Below are 23,793 nucleotides of genomic sequence, written 5' to 3'. Positions count from 1 at the left end.
TGTTAATCTGCAGACAAGGAAGAAAACATTTACAGTTCTAATGTTTCCTATTTTTGCTACATTTGTACATCACTGACTTTTCTGTTTTTCTGTACTGAGGGTGCATTCTTTTTATATTAGAATTAGTAGAGTTACAGAGGGTATATAGAGTGTGAACATAAAATAAGAGCTTGATTAGGCTGTAGAAACGGATGAAAATCCAGTAAAGTGAAGAGTGTGTGTGTGTGTGTGTGTGTGTGCCTGGCAGGAAGTGAAGCAGGAAGTCTGAATATAGCTTGTGAGCTTGTGAGAGACGTTTCAAAAGGAAAACAGAGGAATTAGAGAGTGAAAGTGCTAAGAAATAGTAATGAAAATGATATTAAATAAATGTCTTAGTGTGTTAATACAGGTGCCCATGGACTTGGCTCAACCTCAGATTAGTACAGTGGCAAAATGATAGATTAACATAATTGGAACGACAAACAGGCCAGGCTTTGGCTGAAATTTTACAGCTTCACCTCTCATCCTGCCCTTATCCTGAGAAGAAGCTTAAAGGACAGTCAATCTCCTGATGAAGACAGAAAACAGACAGAACAACACCGTAGATTTGAAGAATTAACAGCAGGCAGAAGACAGTACAACTGACCTAAAACACTGAAGGGTCCAGCAGCATGTATGTTAATGGAACATGTGCTCTGAATTACAAGCTGGAAAGAGTACCAGTGACATGACTGTGTGAAAGCACTGCATTGGACTGTCTGAGTTCATATTTGCCATGCTGGGAGTTAACCGCCAAGAAAAGACTGAAAAGATGAAGAGAGAATGAACAGAGAAGAAGAAACGGCTGATTTGGGCCTGTGTTTGATTTGGGAGGCCACACAGGAAGCTGTGAGAAGAGGGGACGAGGACCGGTGAGAGGTGAAGGCTGGACGTGTTCAAGTGAAAGTATAGGAAAATTGGGTTGAAAATTGAGGCTGAACTTGTGGGGTTTAGAAATGTCCAGAGCATCGCAACAGAAAGGTGAATTAAAAAAAAGAGAGAGAGCGGGATGAAGAAATAAATAAACTAATAATACATAAATGAATAGAAAAATCTTTTGTATATGGCGCGGTGCTGTGGGCACCTAAGTCTTTGATAGTGTAGAATTTTCAAGTCAATACCATGGTTGCATCTACTGAAAATCTCTGTGAAGCTTAAATCTCAATGACCTTGACTTCAAGGTCAGAGGTCAACTTTTCTGAAAATCAGAGGAGTTTCACATTCATAACACAGGTATGTCTACTAGGAGGCTGAAGGGTAGCTCTATATATTTATAAACAATCAAAAACAACAATTATTACGCAATTTATTTCCAATTTGTATGGAATTTATTTCTGTAAAGGTGGTGTTTTAGGTCTGATTGAAGGACTGATGTGATGGTAAGGTGTCCACTGCTGCGCTTTGAAGATTGGTAGGCTTTTTTTTTTAAATTTTCACAAGAATTGCTACTTCCCCTAGAGTTTTGGCCACTCCAACAATCAGAAGATTTCCCTATGAGCAAGCATTTAGCGACAGTGGGAAGGAAAAACTCCCTTTAAAAAGGAAGAAACCTTCAACAGAGCCAGGCTCAGGAAGGGACAGCCCTCTGCCACGACTGGTTGGGGTGGGGGGAGTGAAAATTTAAAAAAAAGAAGCCAAAGTGATCATTTTTGGAGCAGCTTAATTAATTTTTGCATTGTAATTTGCTGTTAATGTCATTTTCCAACCCCAGTTTGTATTTTTATCACTTTTGTCCAGGGTGGAAGATGCCATGCTGGAGACTGATTCAGTATGGTCTTTCAATGTTGATACATGGGAACCTTTTAGAGAGGCCAGGGCTGAAAAAGGGATGCCGGAGAACCTGAGAGGGTGTTATCCGCTGGTGTGCATCCAAGGCCAACATCTGTTTAATTAGGCTGACAAATAAGCGTTGGCCAACTTCTGGTCCTCGTCTAAACATCATTAGCTGTTCAAGGTCATCCAGACGTGTAAGTATTATGTATCTTGTCTCCAGGGATTCATGTCCTGTCCCTGGAACAGAGCCTTTATATTGTTCTTCCGTCTTAAATGTCCAGCGCTGTTGCTTGTATTTGTCTCCAATGAAATAGTTTTCAGTGTACACGCCAGAGTCTAGCACATGATCTGGTGGCTGACCCTGAGTCTCTATGATGAATTTCAGATAATCATAGTCATTCTCCGAAGGGTAGAGTGGCAGCCCTGTAGCAAGCTCCACAGCCACCAGCCCCAGAGACCACATGTCACTTGCTTCATTGTAAGGAAGGCCAAGCATAACCTCAGGTGCACAGTAACCAACCGTCCCCACAAAGTCACCAGGTATCACTGCAGACGCAGGACATGCGAGGCCAAAGTCTATAAGTTTGACTTTGATGGGAGACTCATGGCGGTTTACAACCATGATGTTTCCAGGTTTGAGGTCAGCGTGCACTATTCCCACAGAACCCAGGTGGGACAGAGCATTTGTGATTTGACCTAAAATTGGCCTGACTTCGCTTATGGGGAGACCCTGTTTATTCCGGTCCCCTATGTAGTCCCACAGGCATTGATCAAGGAGTTCAAATTTCAGGCAAACCCGCTGTCCGTCGTGGAAAAAGCCGTTCCATTGAACAATGTTGGCGGCATCTGGATCCAACCTTCGCAGCTGCTCCAAGATGAAAATTTCCACATGTGCCTGTTGCAGAATATCAGGGTCGCTCTTGTTGACTTTAATGGCAACAGCTTGGTTGGTTGTTGTGTCGCGACATTTGGCTACAATACCAAAGCCCCCTTCTCCGAGGAAAGCCTCTACCTTGTAGTGCTTTCCCAAAATGCTCCCTTTAACTAATTCAAGCTCATCTGAGCTGAATGATGGACTGGCTGATGTGTGGACGAATACTTGCTGAGAAAATTCAACCGAGTTTTGAAAACTGCAGTTGATTTTCTGTGATCTCTTGCTTTCCAAGTTTGAAGGGTGCTGAAAGACCACAGGGTTTTGTGATATTTCAGCACTCATGTCAATGCACAGGGAACTCTTAGGGCTGAAAAAGGGATGCCGGAGAACCTCCGAGGGTGTTATCCGCTGGTGTGCATCCAAGGCCAACATCTGTTTAATTAAGCTGACAAATAAGCGTTGGCCAGCTTCTGGTCCTCGTCTAAACATTATTATTTGTTCAAGGTCATCCAGACGCGTCAGTTTTATGCATCTTGTCTCCAGGGACTCATATCCTGTCTCATACTGAAATTGTTGGTCAGTCTTAAATGTCCAGCGCTGTTGCTTGTCTTTGTCTTCAATGAAATAGTCTTCAGTGTAGACGCCAGAGTCTAGAACATGATCTGGTGGCTGACCCTGAGTCTCTATGATGAATTTCAAAACATCATAGTCTTCATTTCCAGGGTAGAGTGGCAGCCCTGTAGCAAGCTCCACAGCTACCAGCCCCAGAGACCACATGTCAATTGCTTCATTGTAAGGAAGGCCAAGCATAACCTCAGGTGCACAATAACCAACCGTCCCCACACGGTCACCAGGCATCACTGCAGACGCAGGACATGCGAGGCCAAAGTCTATAAGTTTGACTTTGATGGGAGACTCATGGCGGTTTACAACCATGATGTTTCCAGGTTTGAGGTCAGCGTGCACCATTCCCACAGAACCCAGGTGGGACAGAGCATTTGTCAGTTGACCTAAAATTGGCCTGACTTCGCTTATGGGGAGACAGTGGTTTTTCCGGTCCCATATGTAGTCCCTCAGGCATTGATCAAGGAGTTCAAATTTCAGGCAAACCCGCTCTCCGTCGTGAAAAAAGCCGTTCCATTGAACAATGTTGGCGGCATCTGAATCCAACCTTCGCAGCTGCTCCAGGATGAAAATTTCCAATTTCGCCTGTTGCAGAATATCAGGGCGGCTCTTGTTCACTTTAATAGCCACAGCTCGGTTAGTCATGGTATCACGACATTTGGCTACAATACCAAAGCCCCCTTCTCCGAGGAAAGCCTCTACCTTGTAGTGCTTTCCCAAAATGCTCCCTTTAACTAATCCAAGCTCATTTGAGCTGAAGGATGGGTGAGCTGACATGGTGAAATGTGTCGGCTTGGTCGGTGAATTGCTAAGTAAAATTCTCTCAAAACTCTCCAAAAAGGGTTTGCTTGCTGTCAGGTCAAGGTCCGTTGAGCATTAAAGTTTAACAGAGCAAAGCTCCTACTTAAGGGTTTTTTCTCTCAGCAAGATGATGACATAACAAAGGATCTATGTCATCATCTTGTGATGTCACAAGATGTCACCTTTTTTCACAAGATGCATTCCATTTGGATCAAAGGCATTCTATTTTTTCAGTTGAAACACTAAAAAAAAACAATGTTTCAACAGGCCAGGCTGCATTTTCTGCTGCAACATCTCAACAGGAGATAATAAGATAAAGACAAGGAAGACTGGTGATCTATCCATATCAGCAACATCGGCAGGTTTCTAGTGCAGGAAGTAATAAATTCAGCCCTCGTGTTTGCACTACAGGTTGCTTTCATGAGTATTTCTGTTTTTGTGGTGGGGGAATTTTTCCTCGTTCCAACGATGTAAACAAAAACATTAATTGTGCTTTCCGCAATGACTAGTAATCATTTTGTCCTACTGTTCATTTACAGAACAGGAAAGGTTTTGTTTGGTTATGATTGTTTTGCAAGAAATGCTTCAATCACAGTGGGGTAGTCTTGATTAAAATGTTATATGAGAACTGTGGCACCATGTGTGACCAGATATTGGCATGTAGTCGTCGCCAGACTGTCATCAAAAGTGTGAAGTTTGGGACAGACTGGACAAAATACATTTTTAGAGATGAAAATCTTATGTCCAGTGATAAATGATCAAAATTCCACCACAAACATGGCTTTGACGAAGATGTCCCTTTCTGAAGTAACCCCAAAAAGTTCCTGAAGTAACCAAATGGAATTTAACCAGTGACCTCTCACTTTGCAGGCGAATGTGTAAACCAGCGATGCCTGGAAAACACTAAAACTGTGCCAAAATGTCATTTTACATTCAAAATGGCGGACTTCCAGACTTCCTCTTTGGATTGGGTTCACTGAATCTGTGTGTAATAAATGTCATACACGTATTTCAAGCTGTAAATAAGTTGTTAGAAGTTCTTTAAAATTTCTTAAGTGGTGCTGTAGATCCATTTCCGCAGTGCCAGTCACTTTTTTAAAAAAAGTACATTTTGACCTGATGTGAAGAATGCAAAAAATGTCATTAGTTTGGAAGCATGTTTGGTATATGATATACTTGCCTGACTAATAATAATTTATTATTACTATTACTACTGTTGTTGTTGTTGTACAATGGAGCCTTTCCCCTGTGAATGACCAGCTCCCAGCTAAAATGTGTATTTTGTGCCATTTATAAGGTCAGTGCTTTATCATACCTTAAACTGTGCAGGGTAAAAGCCTCAGTTGCTGGGAAAAGCACAGGTGTATTAGAGTTTTTCTGAATTGCTAAAACACTAAACCCCATTGTAAAAACTAAACTGTCAACTATGAAAACTCTTTCATCAAATCAGTCCCACTGTTGCCAAAATCTTAAACACTATTCAAAGCTCAGTCTCCCATTTAGCAAAACTCTAAACACAAAACACACTTAGCAGTGTGGTGCACCTGTTGTCGTGTGAAGGCTGTGTGCAGTAGTGATGTCTCCTGTGTGTCGAAGCTTTGAAGCGTGTGTCGGGTAATCTCGTGGTAGTTTTGTAAAGCGCGTATCGAGGCTTGCTTTGATTACGTATGCAGTGATGTTCGAGGCCTCGCGGGCAGTCCGTACCACGTGACTGATTCAGGAACTGGCTCGCCGGTTTGCACCAGATTCTAAATAAATTGGGCAGCAAAACACAGCTGATTCCCCGTCACATTGTGTTGTGGAATTGGATTACGTCCCAGTTACATACTTACTTGAACATTTCTCCTTCGATGGAACCAGCAAGGAAGAGAATATTTGTCTGACAACATTTAATCTCATCTCTCCTAATAAAGTATGCACACAGTAATAAATATCACAAATGATAAGTACCATAATATAAATCAACAACACCACAGATCTTATAATCTGATTTCTGTCTTTTAGTTTATTACAGTTTTTTCTGAATGCCTAAGCACATTTTTTGTAACTATTGGCTAATTTTGCAAAACTCTTCACACAAATAAGAAAACCTGTCACCCAATAATCAAAACATTGTAGTTCTCTTGCAAAAGCAAACACAGCTAGATTAACTCTTCACACCTTCGTAAAAATGGTGTTTCCGTATCAAACAGTACACACAAGCCATCATCTACTAAGCACACAATGCGCCAACTGCACACTGATGGTATGAATACAAAACACATCTGGCTTTTGCTTTCTCTGTGCACAAGGTAGGCTATGTCAGTTTGAGCTCATACTTCTGTCATAGATCCATAAGCATAGAGGGATCCAAACTTCAAGTACTGGTGTACTTGAAACACATCAAAACAAACACAAGTGTTCATTTCCAAGTATAGGATTATTTGCAATCGCCATAATGACTATATGGGTTACTTGGTCTGCAGTGAACATGCTTCCTCTGCCCCCAGCATCTGGTCATCTAGCAATTCTGTAAAGTAACAATTTCAGTATTTTTACATCAATGGTATTGGTGTGTTTCTCATTGGCATATGGCAGTGCTACAAATCTTTGTGCGAAGTGACTGTACTAACCGATTCTCATTTCAAGATGTCCTTATGGTACTTGCTACAGTGTAGCGGCTCGAGTTAGGCTGGACCCGTTGGCCAGCTACCCTCAGGGTCATTCCACGGTTGATTACATGGTTGATTACATGGTCCACTATTGTCATCAGCAATTCTATTTCTTACTCTTCCTACCCTTCCTCTCCCCCCTCCTCATCTTCCTCTCCCCCCTCCTCGTCTTCCTCTTGCTCCTCCTTGTCCTTGTCGTCCTCTTCATCCTACTTCTTCACCTCCACGTCCTCTTCCTCGGCCTCCTCTACTTCTCACTCTTTCTGCTCCCTCCATTGTACTCCGCACACACAGCTTACCTGTATTATAGTGCTTAGGCTGATTGCAAAGTGAACTAATTATCTAAAAAAGTTTTCACATGTGAAAGTGTGCCAGACAGTTGGCAAATTAGTGTTAATGATAGCCATACATGTGTATACTTTTGCTAGGAGTGTGTTGGAAATTTGGTAATTGAGTGTTGTGCAGTGAATTGTGCCTACCGTTTTGCAAAGTGTGTGTTACAAAATTGCAAACTGAGTGCAAAGCAGTTTATGTGCTTTTAGTTTTGCAAACTCAGTGAGTGGTTTTGCTATAAGTCTGAATAGTTTTAGAGATTGTGCTACAGGAATCACAGTTAGGGTTTAAGCATTCAGAAAAAACTGTAAGTTTAGAGGTTTACACATCACATCATTATAATCATTGAGCCTGTCTGACTTTAATCGTCCACTTGATGGCGCAGTAGAGCCAATGAATCGTCACAATGCTTCGAACCATGAGTCGACCAGTTGGATGGAAAGCTTCAGTTCATCACAAGGCTTCATCTCACCATCACTAATGAAAGCTCTTATAATTTGGCTGCTATTAGAGACCATTGATTTAGGCTCTCTTTGGTTACTACGTGGATCTTTTTTCAGACAAATTAATGAAAAAAATATAATAAATGGAAAAACAGAGTACAAATGTGGACAGTTAACTGGATATTACAGCGCGATTTCAGTGCATAAATACATAAATACAGGTCTGAGACGTAAGTGGTGCAATATTGATAGAGCTCACATGACTCCGTCCTGTTCGTATCCCAGAAATCCACCAGGATTTTAGTGCCTCATATACTGCACAGGTCATTGGCACACCTGAGATTCAGGACGACATGCTAAGCAGTGCTGTGTCACCATCAATAATACACCATATTAATGCAAGGTACAATTACAGCTGGGCTCCGCCACATTTTATTTTAACAGAGGAAATAAAATATGCAGAGCTAGCTGAGTTGGTTGAAATTCAGTTGCTACTTTAAGAGAATTTCATACAAGAATAATTGAAGATAAAATAGGTTATTAAAGCTGTCATCATTGCTTCAGTGCCATATTCTCTCTGCTGTAACTCCGATTTGAAGAGGGCTTGTTTAGGCAACAACTCAGAGCACTATACGATCACTGCCGGTCACTTAGGTGATTTGTTATAAATGTGAAAACAGCTATGCAGGTTTAATGCAAGGAAGTCTTTACTCAGTGTTTGGCATGGGTCCTAAATGAAGGAGGGGTAGTCTGTCAGTCACTGCATTCCTCACCTGCATGGGAAACTTCCCAAACTGGAAGTTATCAGAAACATTGGAGACAATACTGAATCCACCAGAGACAGCTGGGACAGGTCCTAGTCATTACCATACAGAAAAGAACGGATTTATTTCAGTTCAGTTCAAATTAATAAGGTGAAGAAAAAACAGAGACTGCATCTTATGTGTTTTCTATTCTATTCTAGTAGTTTTAGAATCCAATAACTACACAAACAATCATGGCAGTGAGGTGTGGAGGGCCAGGAGTGACAAAATGAATGAATTAAATATGCCATTAATTATTGAATTAAATGTTTCATTATTTAATTAAATGCCCATTCACTTCACTAGTGTTTGTAGTTGTTGTTGAGAAATGCCCACTGAAAGAATGGCCACCAGGGCAAGTGCCTGTAATCGGATTACAGTAACTCGTTACTTGTAACGCATTACTGCCCATCTCTGTTGAGAACAAATAATGTAAATGAATAATAGTGTTCAAATTGTTCGTTAAAACTCTGCATATCTCAGAAAAACTAAAAAAAAATCAGCTTTCTTCACTCACTTCTTTACAATGCAGCCATTACAGTCTTCTTTGATTGGTCGCTGCAGGATTGCCATTCTTCTCATGTTTAGTTTTTTTTCCTATCAGTGCTTTAATTCTATGAAATAAATTTTTCAAAGTCACTTTTTGCTTTCACTAGCTTGTTTTTAGTGTCCCACTTTTGGATCTTCTGAACTCACTCTGATTAAAGTTGTCATTGTACTAATGTTATTCATGTGCAGCTGACTTCACAGCTGTGTGTGGGGTTTTTTTTTGCTTTTTTGCAACTTTTTGTGATATCTAAATGTTTAACCTGTTCAATAACATTATTACTATTCAGTGATTATTATATATGATTATCACTTGGCTACGTGAACATACATAAATCTGTTCAATCTCAGCGACACAAGCATGTCTTCATGCGCACACACAGTTTCTACTCCCATTCATTCAGGTTTATATTTACAACTTTTACAGGACGAATGGACAGCCATCACTTTAAGGAAAAACAAAGAGAGAGAGAGAGAGATTATAAGTTCAGGGCAGGTCAGTTTTTATAGAAATGCATAGATGTGTGTTGTACTTCCATCTGGCTTATTACTTTCTAATGCAGGGGAAAGACATTGGCAAAGAAACACCTACTACATAAATAGTTTGATTTGAAGTTGCTCTTTTGAGTCCTCTCTATTGACTCTGACATCCTGCTGTTAACAGTTTCATGGTATTGCTTTGTTTGCTTTAAACAAACCTCACAGGGTGGTAGAATATGTCTGCGGTGCAGAGGTCCTTGGATCGCCTCTCTGTTGTCTTTGTTGACAGCAATGAAGGTGGTGAAAGAACTGCTCACTCCTGATTGGACACTGAGCTGCACCACCTTCTCCTTCACTCCTCCATCTTGCTGTCCTCTGAGCTCTCTCTCCTTTATCTCCAGGGAACGAATCAGAGTGCAAGCACCCAACCTGTGGACTGTTAATCTGCAGACAAGGAAGAAAACATTTACAGTTCTAATGTTTCCTATTTTTGCTACATTTGTGCATCACTGACTTTTCTGTTTTTCTGTACTGAGGGTGCATTCTTTTTATATTAGAATTAGTAGAGTTACAGAGGGTATATAGAGTGTGAACATAAAATAAGAGCTTGATTAGGCTGTAGAAACGGATGAAAATCCAGTAAAGTGAAGAGTGTGTGTGTGTGTGTGTGTGTGTGTGTGTCTGGCAGGAAGTGAAGCAGGAAGTCTGAATATAGCTTGTGAGCTTGTGAGAGACGTTTCAAAAGGAAAACAGAGGAATTAGAGAGTGAAAGTGCTAAGAAATAGTAATGAAAATGATATTAAATAAATGTCTTAGTGTGTTAATACAGGTGCCCATGGACTTGGCTCAACCTCAGATGAGTACAGCGGCAAAATGATAGATTAACATAATTGGAACGACAAACAGGCCAGGCTTTGGCTGAAATTTTACAGCTTCACCTCTCATCCTGCCCTTATCCTGAGAAGAAGCTTAAAGGACAGTCAATCTCCTGATGAAGACAGAAAACAGACAGAACAACACCGTAGATTTGAAGAATTAACAGCAGGCAGAAGACAGTACAACTGACCTAAAACACTGAAGGGTCCAGCAGCATGTATGTTAATGGAACATGTGCTCTGAATTACAAGCTGGAAAGAGTACCAGTGACATGACTGTGTGAAAGCACTGCATTGGACTGTCTGAGTTCATATTTGCCATGCTGGGAGTTAACCGCCAAGAAAAGACTGAAAAGATGAAGAGAGAATGAACAGAGAAGAAGAAACGGCTGATTTGGGCCTGTGTTTGATTTGGGAGGCCACACAGGAAGCTGTGAGAAGAGGGGACGAGGACCGGTGAGAGGTGAAGGCTGGACGTGTTCAAGTGAAAGTATAGGAAAATTGGGTTGAAAATTGAGGCTGAACTTGTGGGGTTTAGAAATGTCCAGAGCATCGCAACAGAAAGGTGAATTAAAAAAAAGAGAGAGAGCGGGATGAAGAAATAAATAAACTAATAATACATAAATGAATAGAAAAATCTTTTGTATATGGCGAGGTGCTGTGGGCACCTAAGTCTTTGATAGTGTAGAATTTTCAAGTCAATACCATGGTTGCATCTACTGAAAATCTCTGTGAAGCTTAAATCTCAATGACCTTGACTTCAAGGTCAGAGGTCAACTTTTCTGAAAATCAGAGGAGTTTCACATTCATAACACAGGTATGTCTACTAGGAGGCTGAAGGGTAGCTCTATATATTTATAAACAATCAAAAACAACAATTATTACGCAATTTATTTCCAATTTGTATGGAATTTATTTCTGTAAAGGTGGTGTTTTAGGTCTGATTGAAGGACTGATGTGATGGTAAGGTGTCCACTGCTGCGCTTTGAAGATTGGTAGGCTTTTTTTTTTTAATTTTCACAAGAATTGCTACTTCCCCTAGAGTTTTGGCCACTCCAACAATCAGAAGATTTCCCTATGAGCAAGCATTTAGCGACAGTGGGAAGGAAAAACTCCCTTTAAAAAGGAAGAAACCTTCAACAGAGCCAGGCTCAGGAAGGGACAGCCCTCTGCCACGACTGGTTGGGGTGGGGGGAGTGAAAATTTTAAAAAAAGAAGCCAAAGTGATCATTTTTGGAGCAGCTTAATTAATTTTTGCATTGTAATTTGCTGTTAATGTCATTTTCCAACCCCAGTTTGTATTTTTATCACTTTTGTCCAGGGTGGAAGATGCCATGCTGGAGACTGATTCAGTATGGTCTTTCAATGTTGATACATGGGAACCTTTTAGAGAGGCCAGGGCTGAAAAAGGGATGCCGGAGAACCTGAGAGGGTGTTATCCGCTGGTGTGCATCCAAGGCCAACATCTGTTTAATTAGGCTGACAAATAAGCGTTGGCCCGCTTCTGGTCCTCGTCTAAACATCATTAGCTGTTCAAGGTCATCCAGACGTGTAAGTATTATGTATCTTGTCTCCAGGGATTCATGTCCTGTCCCTGGAACAGAGCCTTTATATTGTTCTTCCGTCTTAAATGTCCAGCGCTGTTGCTTGTATTTGTCTCCAATGAAATAGTTTTCAGTGTACACGCCAGAGTCTAGCACATGATCTGGTGGCTGACCCTGAGTCTCTATGATGAATTTCAGATAATCATAGTCATTCTCCGAAGGGTAGAGTGGCAGCCCTGTAGCAAGCTCCACAGCCACCAGCCCCAGAGACCACATGTCACTTGCTTCATTGTAAGGAAGGCCAAGCATAACCTCAGGTGCACAGTAACCAACCGTCCCCACAAAGTCACCAGGTATCACTGCAGACGCAGGACATGCGAGGCCAAAGTCTATAAGTTTGACTTTGATGGGAGACTCATGGCGGTTTACAACCATGATGTTTCCAGGTTTGAGGTCAGCGTGCACTATTCCCACAGAACTCAGGTGGGACAGAGCATTTGTGATTTGACCTAAAATTGGCCTGACTTCGCTTATGGGGAGACCCTGTTTATTCCGGTCCCCTATGTAGTCCCACAGGCATTGATCAAGGAGTTCAAATTTCAGGCAAACCCGCTGTCCGTCGTGGAAAAAGCCGTTCCATTGAACAATGTTGGCGGCATCTGAATCCAACCTTCGCAGCTGCTCCAAGATGAAAATTTCCACATGTGCCTGTTGCAGAATATCAGGGTCGCTCTTGTTGACTTTAATGGCAACAGCTTGGTTGGTTGTTGTGTCGCGACATTTGGCTACAATACCAAAGCCCCCTTCTCCGAGGAAAGCCTCTACCTTGTAGTGCTTTCCCAAAATGCTCCCTTTAACTAATTCAAGCTCATCTGAGCTGAATGATGGACTGGCTGATGTGTGGACGAATACTTGCTGAGAAAATTCAACCGAGTTTTGAAAACTGCAGTTGATTTTCTGTGATCTCTTGCTTTCCAAGTTTGAAGGGTGCTGAAAGACCACAGGGTTTTGTGATATTTCAGCACTCATGTCAATGCACAGGGAACTCTTAGGGCTGAAAAAGGGATGCCGGAGAACCTCCGAGGGTGTTATCCGCTGGTGTGCATCCAAGGCCAACATCTGTTTAATTAAGCTGACAAATAAGCGTTGGCCAGCTTCTGGTCCTCGTCTAAACATTATTATTTGTTCAAGGTCATCCAGACGCGTCAGTTTTATGCATCTTGTCTCCAGGGACTCATATCCTGTCTCATACTGAAATTGTTGGTCAGTCTTAAATGTCCAGCGCTGTTGCTTGTCTTTGTCTTCAATGAAATAGTCTTCAGTGTAGACGCCAGAGTCTAGAACATGATCTGGTGGCTGACCCTGAGTCTCTATGATGAATTTCAAAACATCATAGTCTTCATTTCCAGGGTAGAGTGGCAGCCCTGTAGCAAGCTCCACAGCTACCAGCCCCAGAGACCACATGTCAATTGCTTCATTGTAAGGAAGGCCAAGCATAACCTCAGGTGCACAATAACCAACCGTCCCCACACGGTCACCAGGCATCACTGCAGACGCAGGACATGCGAGGCCAAAGTCTATAAGTTTGACTTTGATGGGAGACTCATGGCGGTTTACAACCATGATGTTTCCAGGTTTGAGGTCAGCGTGCACCATTCCCACAGAACCCAGGTGGGACAGAGCATTTGTCAGTTGACCTAAAATTGGCCTGACTTCGCTTATGGGGAGACAGTGGTTTTTCCGGTCCCATATGTAGTCCCTCAGGCATTGATCAAGGAGTTCAAATTTCAGGCAAACCCGCTCTCCGTCGTGAAAAAAGCCGTTCCATTGAACAATGTTGGCGGCATCTGAATCCAACCTTCGCAGCTGCTCCAGGATGAAAATTTCCAATTTCGCCTGTTGCAGAATATCAGGGCGGCTCTTGTTCACTTTAATAGCCACAGCTCGGTTAGTCATGGTATCACGACATTTGGCTACAATACCAAAGCCCCCTTCTCCGAGGAAAGCCTCTACCTTGTAGTGCTTTCCCAAAATGCTCCCTTTAACTAATCCAAGCTCATTTGAGCTGAAGGATGGGTGAGCTGACATGGTGAAATGTGTCGGCTTGGTCGGTGAATTGCTAAGTAAAATTCTCTCAAAACTCTCCAAAAAGGGTTTGCTTACTGTCAGGTCAAGGTCCGTTCAGCATTAAAGTTTAACAGAGCAAAGCTCCTACTTAAGGGTTTTTTCTCTCAGCAAGATGATGACATAACAAAGGATCTATGTCATCATCTTGTGATGTCACAAGATGTCACCTTTTTTCACAAGATGCATTCCATTTGGATCAAAGGCATTCTATTTTTTCAGTTGAAACACTAAAAAAAAACAATGTTTCAACAGGCCAGGCTGCATTTTCTGCTGCAACATCTCAACAGGAGATAATAAGATAAAGACAAGGAAGACTGGTGATCTATCCATATCAGCAACATCGGCAGGTTTCTAGTGCAGGAAGTAATAAATTCAGCCCTCGTGTTTGCACTACAGGTTGCTTTCATGAGTATTTCTGTTTTTGTGGTGGGGGAATTTTTCCTCGTTCCAACGATGTAAACAAAAACATTAATTGTGCTTTCCGCAATGACTAGTAATCATTTTGTCCTACTGTTCATTTACAGAACAGGAAAGGTTTTGTTTGGTTATGATTGTTTTGCAAGAAATGCTTCAATCACAGTGAGGTAGTCTTGATTAAAATGTTATATGAGAACTGTGGCACCATGTGTGACCAGATATTGGCATGTAGTCGTTGCCAGACTGTCATCAAAAGTGTGAAGTTTGGGACAGACTGGACAAAATACATTTTTAGAGATGAAAATCTTATGTCCAGTGATAAATGATCAAAATTCCACCACAAACATGGCTTTGACGAAGATGTCCCTTTCTGAAGTAACCCCAAAAAGTTCCTGAAGTAACCAAATGGAATTTAACCAGTGACCTCTCACTTTGCAGGCGAATGTGTAAACCAGCGATGCCTGGAAAACACTAAAACTGTGCCAAAATGTCATTTTACATTCAAAATGGCGGACTTCCAGACTTCCTCTTTGGATTGGGTTCACTGAATCTGTGTGTAATAAATGTCATACACGTATTTCAAGCTGTAAATAAGTTGTTAGAAGTTCATTAAAATTTCTTAAGTGGTGCTGTAGATCCATTTCCGCAGTGCCAGTCACTTTTTAAAAAAAAGTACATTTTGACCTGATGTGAAGAATGCAAAAAATGTCATTAGTTTGGAAGCATGTTTGGTATATGATATACTTGCCTGACTAACAATAATTTATTATTACTATTACTACTGTTGTTGTTGTTGTACAATGGAGCCTTTCCCCTGTGAATGACCAGCTCCCAGCTAAAATGTGTATTTTGTGCCATTTATAAGGTCAGTGCTTTATCATACCTTAAACTGTGCAGGGTAAAAGCCTCAGTTGCTGGGAAAAGCACAGGTGTATTAGAGTTTTTCTGAATTGCTAAAACACTAAACCCCATTGTAAAAACTAAACTGTCAACTATGAAAACTCTTTCATCAAATCAGTCCCACTGTTGCCAAACTCAGATCTGCCAAAAAACATCTTAATGCTCCCCGATATATTTTGTGGACTGATGAGAGTGACATCCAGCACAAAACTAATGCAGCATTTCATAAAAGCAATATCACACCAGCTCCTGAAGGACAATGTCTGGCCATCAGTTTGTGCCTTGAAGTGGCACAAACTGAAGTGTAATTGGGTTATGTAGCAGGACAACAGATGTGAAAAACACCAGGAAGTCCACCTATGAATGTCTCAACGTCTCAGGAGCTGCAGATGAAAACAAGCTAGCAGCTAAATCTGGTACAATGCATCCTTTCTCTACAGAGGTTCTGTTTTTGCTTGGTCACTGACAAATAAAGTGGAAATGACAAATAAATAAATAAACAAAATGAAGGGTTTGGAGTGGCCCGGTCAAAGTCTGGAGTTAAATCAGATTGAGGTGTTTTGCCATGACTTGTCCTTGAAAACCTTCTAGTGTGGCTGAATTAAAACAATTCTGTAAACAAGAAAGAGGCAAAGTTCTTCTACAGCGAGATAAAAGAATCATTGCAGTTCTTGCTGGAAAAAACTACATTTTGTCCATACTTGGGTTATCTTTGTCTAATATTAAAATTAGTTTGAGGATCTGAAACACAAACTGAATGAACATCTTTTCTCCCCTCTTATTCACACATTTTCCCTGCATCTCTTCACATAAACCTCACTAAACACCTCAACGCAGATGGAGGATGCCAAAGTTGGCCTGCAAGCCTCTCTTCTGGTCAGATCTCCAGAAACTGGCGAGTTATTTGTGAACTTTGACCCAGAGATTCTGACGCAGATCAGAGAGGTGAACTGCATGACAAAGATGAATTTGGCAATCCCTCCCTTTGCTCTTCTACTGCTGCAAAAACAGGACGTCTTTAAGAAACACTACAATAGAATACAGGTGAGCATAGCACACAGTTGTAGCTAAAATTTCAAAAATGCATACAGTGAACAACCAAATGATCAAAGCTGCATGTAACTACAGGGAGTGCAGAATTATTAGGCAAATGAGTATTTTGTCCACATCATCCTCTTCATGCATGTTGTCTTACTCCAAGCTGTATAGGCTCGAAAGCCTACTACCAATTAAGCATATTAGGTGATGTGCATCCCTGTAATGAGAAGGGGTGTGGTCTAATGACATCAACACCCTATATCAGGTGTGCATAATTATTAGGCAACGTCCTTTCCTTTGGCAAAATGGGTCAAAAGAAGGACTTGACAGGCACAGAAAAGTCAAAAATAGTGAGATATCTTGCAGAGGGATGCAGCAGTCTCAAAATTGCAAAGCTTCTGAAGCGTGATCATCGAACAATCGAGCGTTTCATTCAAAATAGTCAACAGGGTCGCAAGAAGCGTGTGGAAAAACCAAGGCGCAAAATAACTGCCCATGAACTGAGAAAAGTCAAGCGTGCAGCTGCCAAGATGCCACTTGCCACCAGTTTGGCCATATTTCAGAGCTGCAACATCACTGGAGTGCCCAAAAGCACAAGGTGTGCAATACTCAGAGACATGGCCAAGGTAAGAAAGGCTGAAAGACGACCACCACTGAACAAGACACACAAGCTGAAACGTCAAGACTGGGCCAAGAAATATCTCAAGACTGATTTTTCTAAGGTTTTATGGACTGACGAAATGAGAGTGAGTCTTGATGGGCCAGATGGATGGGCCCGTGGCTGGATTGGTAAAGGGCAGAGAGCTCCAGTCCGACTCAGATGCCAGCAAGGTGGAGGTGGAGTACTGGTTTGGGCTGGTATCATCAAAGATGAGCTTGTGGGGCCTTTTCGGGTTGAGGATGGAGTCAAGCTCAACTCCCAGTCCTACTGCCAGTTTCTGGAAGACACCTTCTTCAAGCAGTGGTACAGGAAGAAGTCTGCATCCTTCAAGAAAAACATGATTTTCATGCAGGACAATGCTCCATCACACGCGTCCAAGTACTCCACAGCGTGGCTGCAAGAAAGGGTATAAAAGAAGAAAAACTAATGACATGGCCTCCTTGTTCACCTGATCTGAACCCCATTGAGAATCTGTGGTCCATCATCAAATGTGAGATTTACAAGGAGGGAAAACAGTACACCTCTCTGAACAGTGTCTGGGAGGCTGTGGTTGCTGCTGCACACAATGTTGATGGTGAACAGATCAAAACACTGACAGAATCCATGGATGGCAGGCTTTTGAGTGTCCTTGCAAAGAAAGGTGGCTATATTGGTCACTGATTTGTTTTTGTTTTGTTTTTGAATGTCAGAAATGTATATTTGTGAATGTGGAGATGTTATATTGGTTTCACTGGTAAAAATAAATAATTGAAATGGGTATATATTTGTTTTTTGTTAAGTTGCCTAATAATTATGCACAGTAATAGTCACCTGCACACACAGATATCCCCCTAAAATAGCTAAAACTAAAAACAAACTAAAAACTACTTCCAAAAACATTCAGCTTTGATATTAATGAGTTTTTTGGGTTCATTGAGAACATGGTTGTTGTTCAATAATAAAATTATTCCTCAAAAATACAACTTGCCTAATAATTCTGCACTCCCTGTAGGAGTATAAAACATCCTGGAATTGTGTTTAAATTCCACACAGATTTTTAAAAATGACTAAAATCGACAAAAACCCATTTTATTGTCAACTGAAAAATTCAGTTCATCCCTTTTGTGTGATTGCAAAAATGCTCCAACATGCATCTATCTCATTTCAGCTGATGTTGAGCGAGAACACTAGAGTGCGTGCCAAGATTCAGAGTGTCTTTGAACAGCTGGCCATGCCACATGTAGCTAAGGTAAGTGGACCGACCCTCGGCTACCAAAACTAGCAATTGGGACATGGAATGTCACCTCTCTCATGGAGAAGGAGCCTGAGTTAGTGTGTGAGTGTTGAGAGGTAGCGGCTAGATATGGTGGATGTGAATGGCTTGGGCTCTGGAACTAGTCTCCTGGAGACACGCCCTTGGTGCGAGGTGGCCGGCTGGGATTGGGAATCCTAGCAACCCGTTCTCACTCCCAAAGCGTAACATTTTACGCTAGGTGACAAATCGTCACCATATTACGTTTCCGGCTACCCACCACGTTCCTAAATGACGACCTCGGAAAAAGAGGAAATATGAGAACCGTCTGGACTGAACCTACACATGTTCGCTCTTTTTCTTCAAATCGCTTAGAAACACGCTATTTAACATCATTAAAGTCCTGGTTACGGTCTGGAATAAGGTTATGGTTAGGGCTAGGGATAAGGTTAGGTTTAGGGCTGGAATACAGGGCAGGAACGTCTATTACCGCGGGAGCGTCATTGCACTGGATTCCAGCCATAACCCACCGCGTACCATAAGAACGCTGAAGGTCTCCTTTCGCGTTCCTCAGGAACGCCGCGGGACGTGACAAAACGTCGACATGTTACGCCTCGGGAGTGAGAACGCTCTGATCCTAGAGTGATTGACCGAACAGTAAAGGACAGTCAGGCACAGGTTAAAGTCCAAAAAAGTGTTTTTTATTTAACCCAAAAAATGAACTTTGGTAAAAATAAAAAAAATCAACATCTTGGGCAAGAGATCAAAGCAACTGAGCTTGACTCAAAGTTAGTTTTTGTCCCTACCCTCACCTGTGGTCATGAGCTTTGGGTAGTGGAGGAGGTGACTGGGGAGAGGGAGGTCTCAGCTTCTCTACTTAGGCTGCTGCCCCAAGACCCAGCCCCGGATAAGGGTAAGAAAATGGATGGATGGATGTGTCTGTGAAGGTTCTCAGTCATCGTAGTCTAAGGATGGATGGTTTCCCTCTGTTCTTTATCATGTTGATGTCAAATCCTTCATGTTGTGCGCGCTCCAGTTAGCTAAATTATGTTTGCCAGTGCTAGCTAATAAAGCTTTGTTTTGATTTTATATTTCTCTGCAAAGTCCTGCATTTCAGTCCAACCCAGCATCCCATGATCGAGCGTCATGTGATTACATAAAAGTTCAAAATAGGACTCATTTTATTTGATTTCATTTGATTTTATGTTTTTATTTTCAGTTGTCTCTAGTAAGTCAGAAGAACACACAAAAAAATGTTAGATCCTTTTTTATTGTTGCTTGGTTTCGTCATGAATCTTTTCTAAGCATTAAACTGGTGACAGGTATGAGACTGACTGTCACAGCAGGTTGCTTACAAAGTGCATCACCATCATCATACCATACATGACTTACTTGACAGGTGGATGAGGCTATACAACCGGGTTTGACCTCCCTCAACTGGACATCTCTGAATATTGACAAGTATCTCAACCGCATCGACAAAGTGTTGGGTAAGCAAAAAATGTAACGAGATCGATCCTGTACACGCTGACACGAGACATTCCTGCAACTCAGCACTGGCTGCGTGTGATTAATGGATTTATTGCATAGGTGGCTTTCTCACAAGTAACACTCATATATTCAATAGATTCTTTCTCTCTCTACAAATTGTCTTTTTTTATACTGAATTGTCTGTTTATCACTGTTCTCTCCTTTGTTCAAACGCATAACAAGTTCCCCTTGATTTTTCCCTCTTTCCCTTATTTTTGGTGGGTTTGTGTCCCTCCCTTTCTCTTTTGTGTGGTTTTTTTTGTCTGTTTAGCTGATCTTGAGTTGCTGATGGACAGAGTGAATGACCTGGTGGAGTTTAGAATAGAAGCAGTACTGCAGGAGATGAGCATATCCAACCTGTGTGTCCTGCCAGAGGATGAGCCTGTGACCTGTGAGGAGTTTGTTCAAACCACCAGGGTAAACGAAGACAAATAAAATAAAAGTATCCGCTGGGTTATTGTTGCTCTACTAAGTCTGTGTAACTATGCAGACATCTGAAAGATGCTATCAATATTTATTAAGTGGTTTTGGTAATTCTCACACATTTAAAATACTTTTTTCTGTATTTAAACATTATTTCTTATTCTAAAGATTAATTACATTGAACTGAACTGTATATCTGCATGTGTCTAGGACCTTTGCATAAGACAAGCCCAGAAAGTGAACATGAAGAGCTCACTGGTGGAGGAGGCAGCTAATGAACTGATCAACATGCTGCTAGAGTTTGACCACAATCAGAGAGAGGAGGTGGAGAAGTTTGAGGAAGAAAGCTGCACAGAGAGCAAGACCATAGACCACAATGACAGTGAAGGTATGCTGACAGTTTCCTTTCACGATCAAACACAATACAGTGTGATAATTATGATTCAATGCTGTAAGAGACAAGTTAAAAAAGGCAGTTCAAAGGTTTTTAAAGGAAAGGGGATTACCTTTTTTAGGACCTTGTTGTTTTTACTTTTATTATAATGCTGATTTATTCAAGGTGAAGTGTTGCTGAAGGTGTTCGTATTGACTGTAAACGTGTCACCTTCTTAGGTGATGACGAGCGTCTCTTCTCCAGAAACACGCTGCTACGTTCTGCTAGTGTTGGTCCTTCTTCTCCGTTGGTGAGGAGGAAGAAGAAGAGGGACTTGATGGAAGTGATGGAGCAGGAAGCCCAGGAGCTGCTGTCCTACTTCAACCACCGTAATGTGGATGCCTTGCTCAAAGTGACACGCAACACCCTTGAGATGTTGCGCAAGCGCATACATACGTCCTCGCTCATACACTTCTCTGGTGCGTCTTGTTTAATTGTTTGCTATATTTCTGTAAAGGCCTAAAATATTTAAAATAAGCTCATAAAATGTCTATTCCAATACTTTATGTGTGTTACCCTTCTCTCCCTCTGAAGCTGCAAGTGACCCAACCAGCCATGGCAAAAGCAGCGATCACCATGCAATCTTCAGAGTAAACATGACCCTTTCCATCCCTAACATTGTCATGGTTCCAGCTTTGGAGGAGGTTCAACAGGCTCTAAACCGCGCTGTAGAGTGTGTAGTCAGTGTCAGCAAAGGAGTCAGCCAGTGGAGCAAAGAAAGGATATCTAAGGTGAATAAAGGAAAAATCAATTTGTGACATTTAGCTTGATAACTGTAATAAACTGTTAGAACTGCTCTTTTTAAACTAATATTGTCGTGGTCCAGCAGTGTACTAAATAAACCCGGAGGTTTTACATTCCCCTTTCCAGAGACAAATGAATGAAAGGCGAATGGCAGCACTGAAACAAGACAGCTCTGAGAGCGAAACAGAGGACGGAGCAACAACATACAGAAGCTTGGCTGGTAATAGAGAACATTATCACTTTCATAGCTTAACCTCAGACCTTCAACAGCTCCCAACTGTGTCAGCTCACTCATTTTTAAAATTTTAAGATTTGCTGTTTTCAGCATACAATTACAACTCGATTTTACAGCTCAGCAGAGCAAGCAAATATCTGACCAGGGGCAGAAACACATAATATTGCTTGGGGAGGAAAATATTCAAGAATTTCATATTTAATGCAAATTAAATACATATTTAATTAGAAAGCGGCAGGGATAATCAATTTCCACTATGAAAAGCACATTTTACTTTTAGAAATTATATATACAGAGAGAGAAAAACTAAATGGAAGTAATTCCATTATTAACATGTTCTCTTGTAAAAAGACCTGTAACATATAATTATTTTAAAAGCCCAGAAGTTAATATTTGGAAGAATAATGTCCATCATTTCTGCTCAATGTGTTTTCTGTGAAATTCTGTCATTTTCAGATGGCAGTACCTCAGACATGTCAGCTTCTGTGATCCAGGCCATCCCGTTCCAAGCCAGAAATTACTACAAGAGTGTGTCTGAGAACAAGGAAATAGCCAAGCTAATCTCTGTACTTAGCACCTCTATCACCTCCAGTAAAAAGGTACATGGCACTTAATTAAGCTATTTTTTATATGAAACTAATCCAAACTTAGCTGTCTTTTATTAAATCATGCCATACACTTTTTATATTTCTTTATCCCACATTTACAACAGATATTTTCATCTATATTTCTGTATATTTAATGAATATAAATGTCTTTTATTTTTCTATAAGTGCACTTCATTTCATATTCTCCTGTTGATATTAATGTGCAGGAAGTGGTGACCGCTCTACATCACTTTAGCCGTTACCATCACATCTGGAGGAAAGACCGTGAAGAGACCATGAGGAAGTACGTTGAAATGTATGGTTTCTATATAAATCTGCTTATCTGACATCGCACTAGTGCTATTTTTGTTTGTGTTTTGAACAGATTTATCGAGGGGAGTCCCTTGTTATCGGAGTTTGAGAGCCAGATTCTTTTCTATCGAGATCTAGAGCTGGAAGTAAACTCTGAACCAGAGTATATTGCTGTAGGAGCCTTGGCGCTATTCACAGGTCTTATTAAGTTACAAATTTAAAACCGGCATGAATGAGATTTTTGAGATTTTCAGCAAGTTAAATGATGCTCTCTGCATGCTCATATTACTTCCTGCCAGCACCCTTAAAGATGTCCCTCTCTGCTGAAATCAAGAATTGGATGGTGGACTACGGACTTTACTGTAACAGGAAATGTCGCTCAGAGATGGAGCACATTTTTGCTTTTGTAGATGAAGCAGGAAAGAAACTGAATCGACAGATCAAAGACCTGGATGATATTCGTATTGCCATGGCCGCACTGAAGGAGATCAGAGAGCACCAGATATCTATTGATTTTCAAGTTGGGCCCATAGAGGTAAACCACAGCATCACATATTTATCGAAGCTCTTTTTATACACACAAATACACACAGTGGGAAAGAGAGATTTTTAGCTGTTTGACTTTATGAGTCTGTACAAGAAGCTCAGAAAGAAATAATTACACATTTGCACATTCTAGTTTTTGTCAGGTGGAAGACTTAGTATCTTATTTTTCCTCACAGGAGTCCTATGCCATGCTCCATAAGTATGAACTGTCAGTGGCTAAAGAGGAGGCTGAAAAAGTGGATACTCTGCGCTACACTTGGGAAAAGCTCTTGTCCCGGAGCACAGAGGTGCAGAACGAGCTGGTCGCCTTGCAGCCAAACTTCAGAGAAGAACTGGTCAGCAATGTGGAGACCTTTCTGGAAGACTGCCAACACTTTTATCAAGATTATGAAAAGGTAAAGTATCTATGGCTGTTTGCTCTGTTTCAATTAAACTTTTTATTTTAATTCAACAAATAAATGCTCAGTTAATTACAGTTAAGGTTAGTTTTAATAATAGCTACTAAAATGACACTTTTCCCTCTCTGTTTAAGGATGGTCCCATGGTTGTGGGACTTGCACCCCAAGATGCCAGTGACCGGCTGATCATGTTCCAGGTTGGTTAGTGATTAATTATTTTGTCTCTCTGTCAGTTAGTAAATATTTAGATCCTGCATTGACCTGATGCCTCAGAAAAGTAGTTACTTGAAACTGATGTTAAAAGAGCTATTATATTTTTATTATTATTATTACTATTATTATACTGTTACAGTTTCTATTTCATGGTTAGCAAAAGACAGATTTTTTATTCTGTATAAATTATACTCAGATAATTGCAAATGTTTTACCTCAAATGTGTAATGTTT

General features: G+C 41.1%; 1 protein-coding gene and 1 pseudogene across 1 annotated transcript; one reads left to right on the top strand and one right to left on the bottom strand.

The window, feature by feature from the left end:
* Positions 1-1,306: 1,306 nt before the first annotated feature.
* Positions 1,307-13,947, bottom strand: LOC146696474 (uncharacterized). Its single transcript, XM_085474064.1, has 3 exons — positions 11,581-13,947; positions 9,565-9,790; positions 1,307-4,162 (listed from the first exon to the last, which is right to left on the bottom strand). Exons 1-3 carry the CDS (start codon positions 13,851-13,853, stop codon positions 1,784-1,786), a joined length of 4,878 nt encoding a protein of 1,625 aa, XP_085330190.1. The 5' UTR covers positions 13,854-13,947; the 3' UTR covers positions 1,307-1,783.
* Positions 13,948-21,960: 8,013 nt separating this feature from the next.
* LOC146696473 (dynein axonemal heavy chain 5-like) overlaps positions 21,961-23,793 on the top strand; it is a 61,136-nt pseudogene continuing 59,303 nt past the window's right edge.

The sequence above is a fragment of the Copadichromis virginalis genome, linkage group LG12, assembly GCF_057382275.1.
Source record: "Copadichromis virginalis isolate Kocher_CV1m ecotype Utaka linkage group LG12, C_Virginalis_male_GT1.1, whole genome shotgun sequence".
Classification (NCBI taxonomy): Eukaryota; Metazoa; Chordata; class Actinopteri; order Cichliformes; family Cichlidae; genus Copadichromis; species Copadichromis virginalis.
The sequence above is the reverse complement of the archived record's forward strand: the minus strand, read 5'-3'. Positions and strand labels throughout refer to the sequence as shown.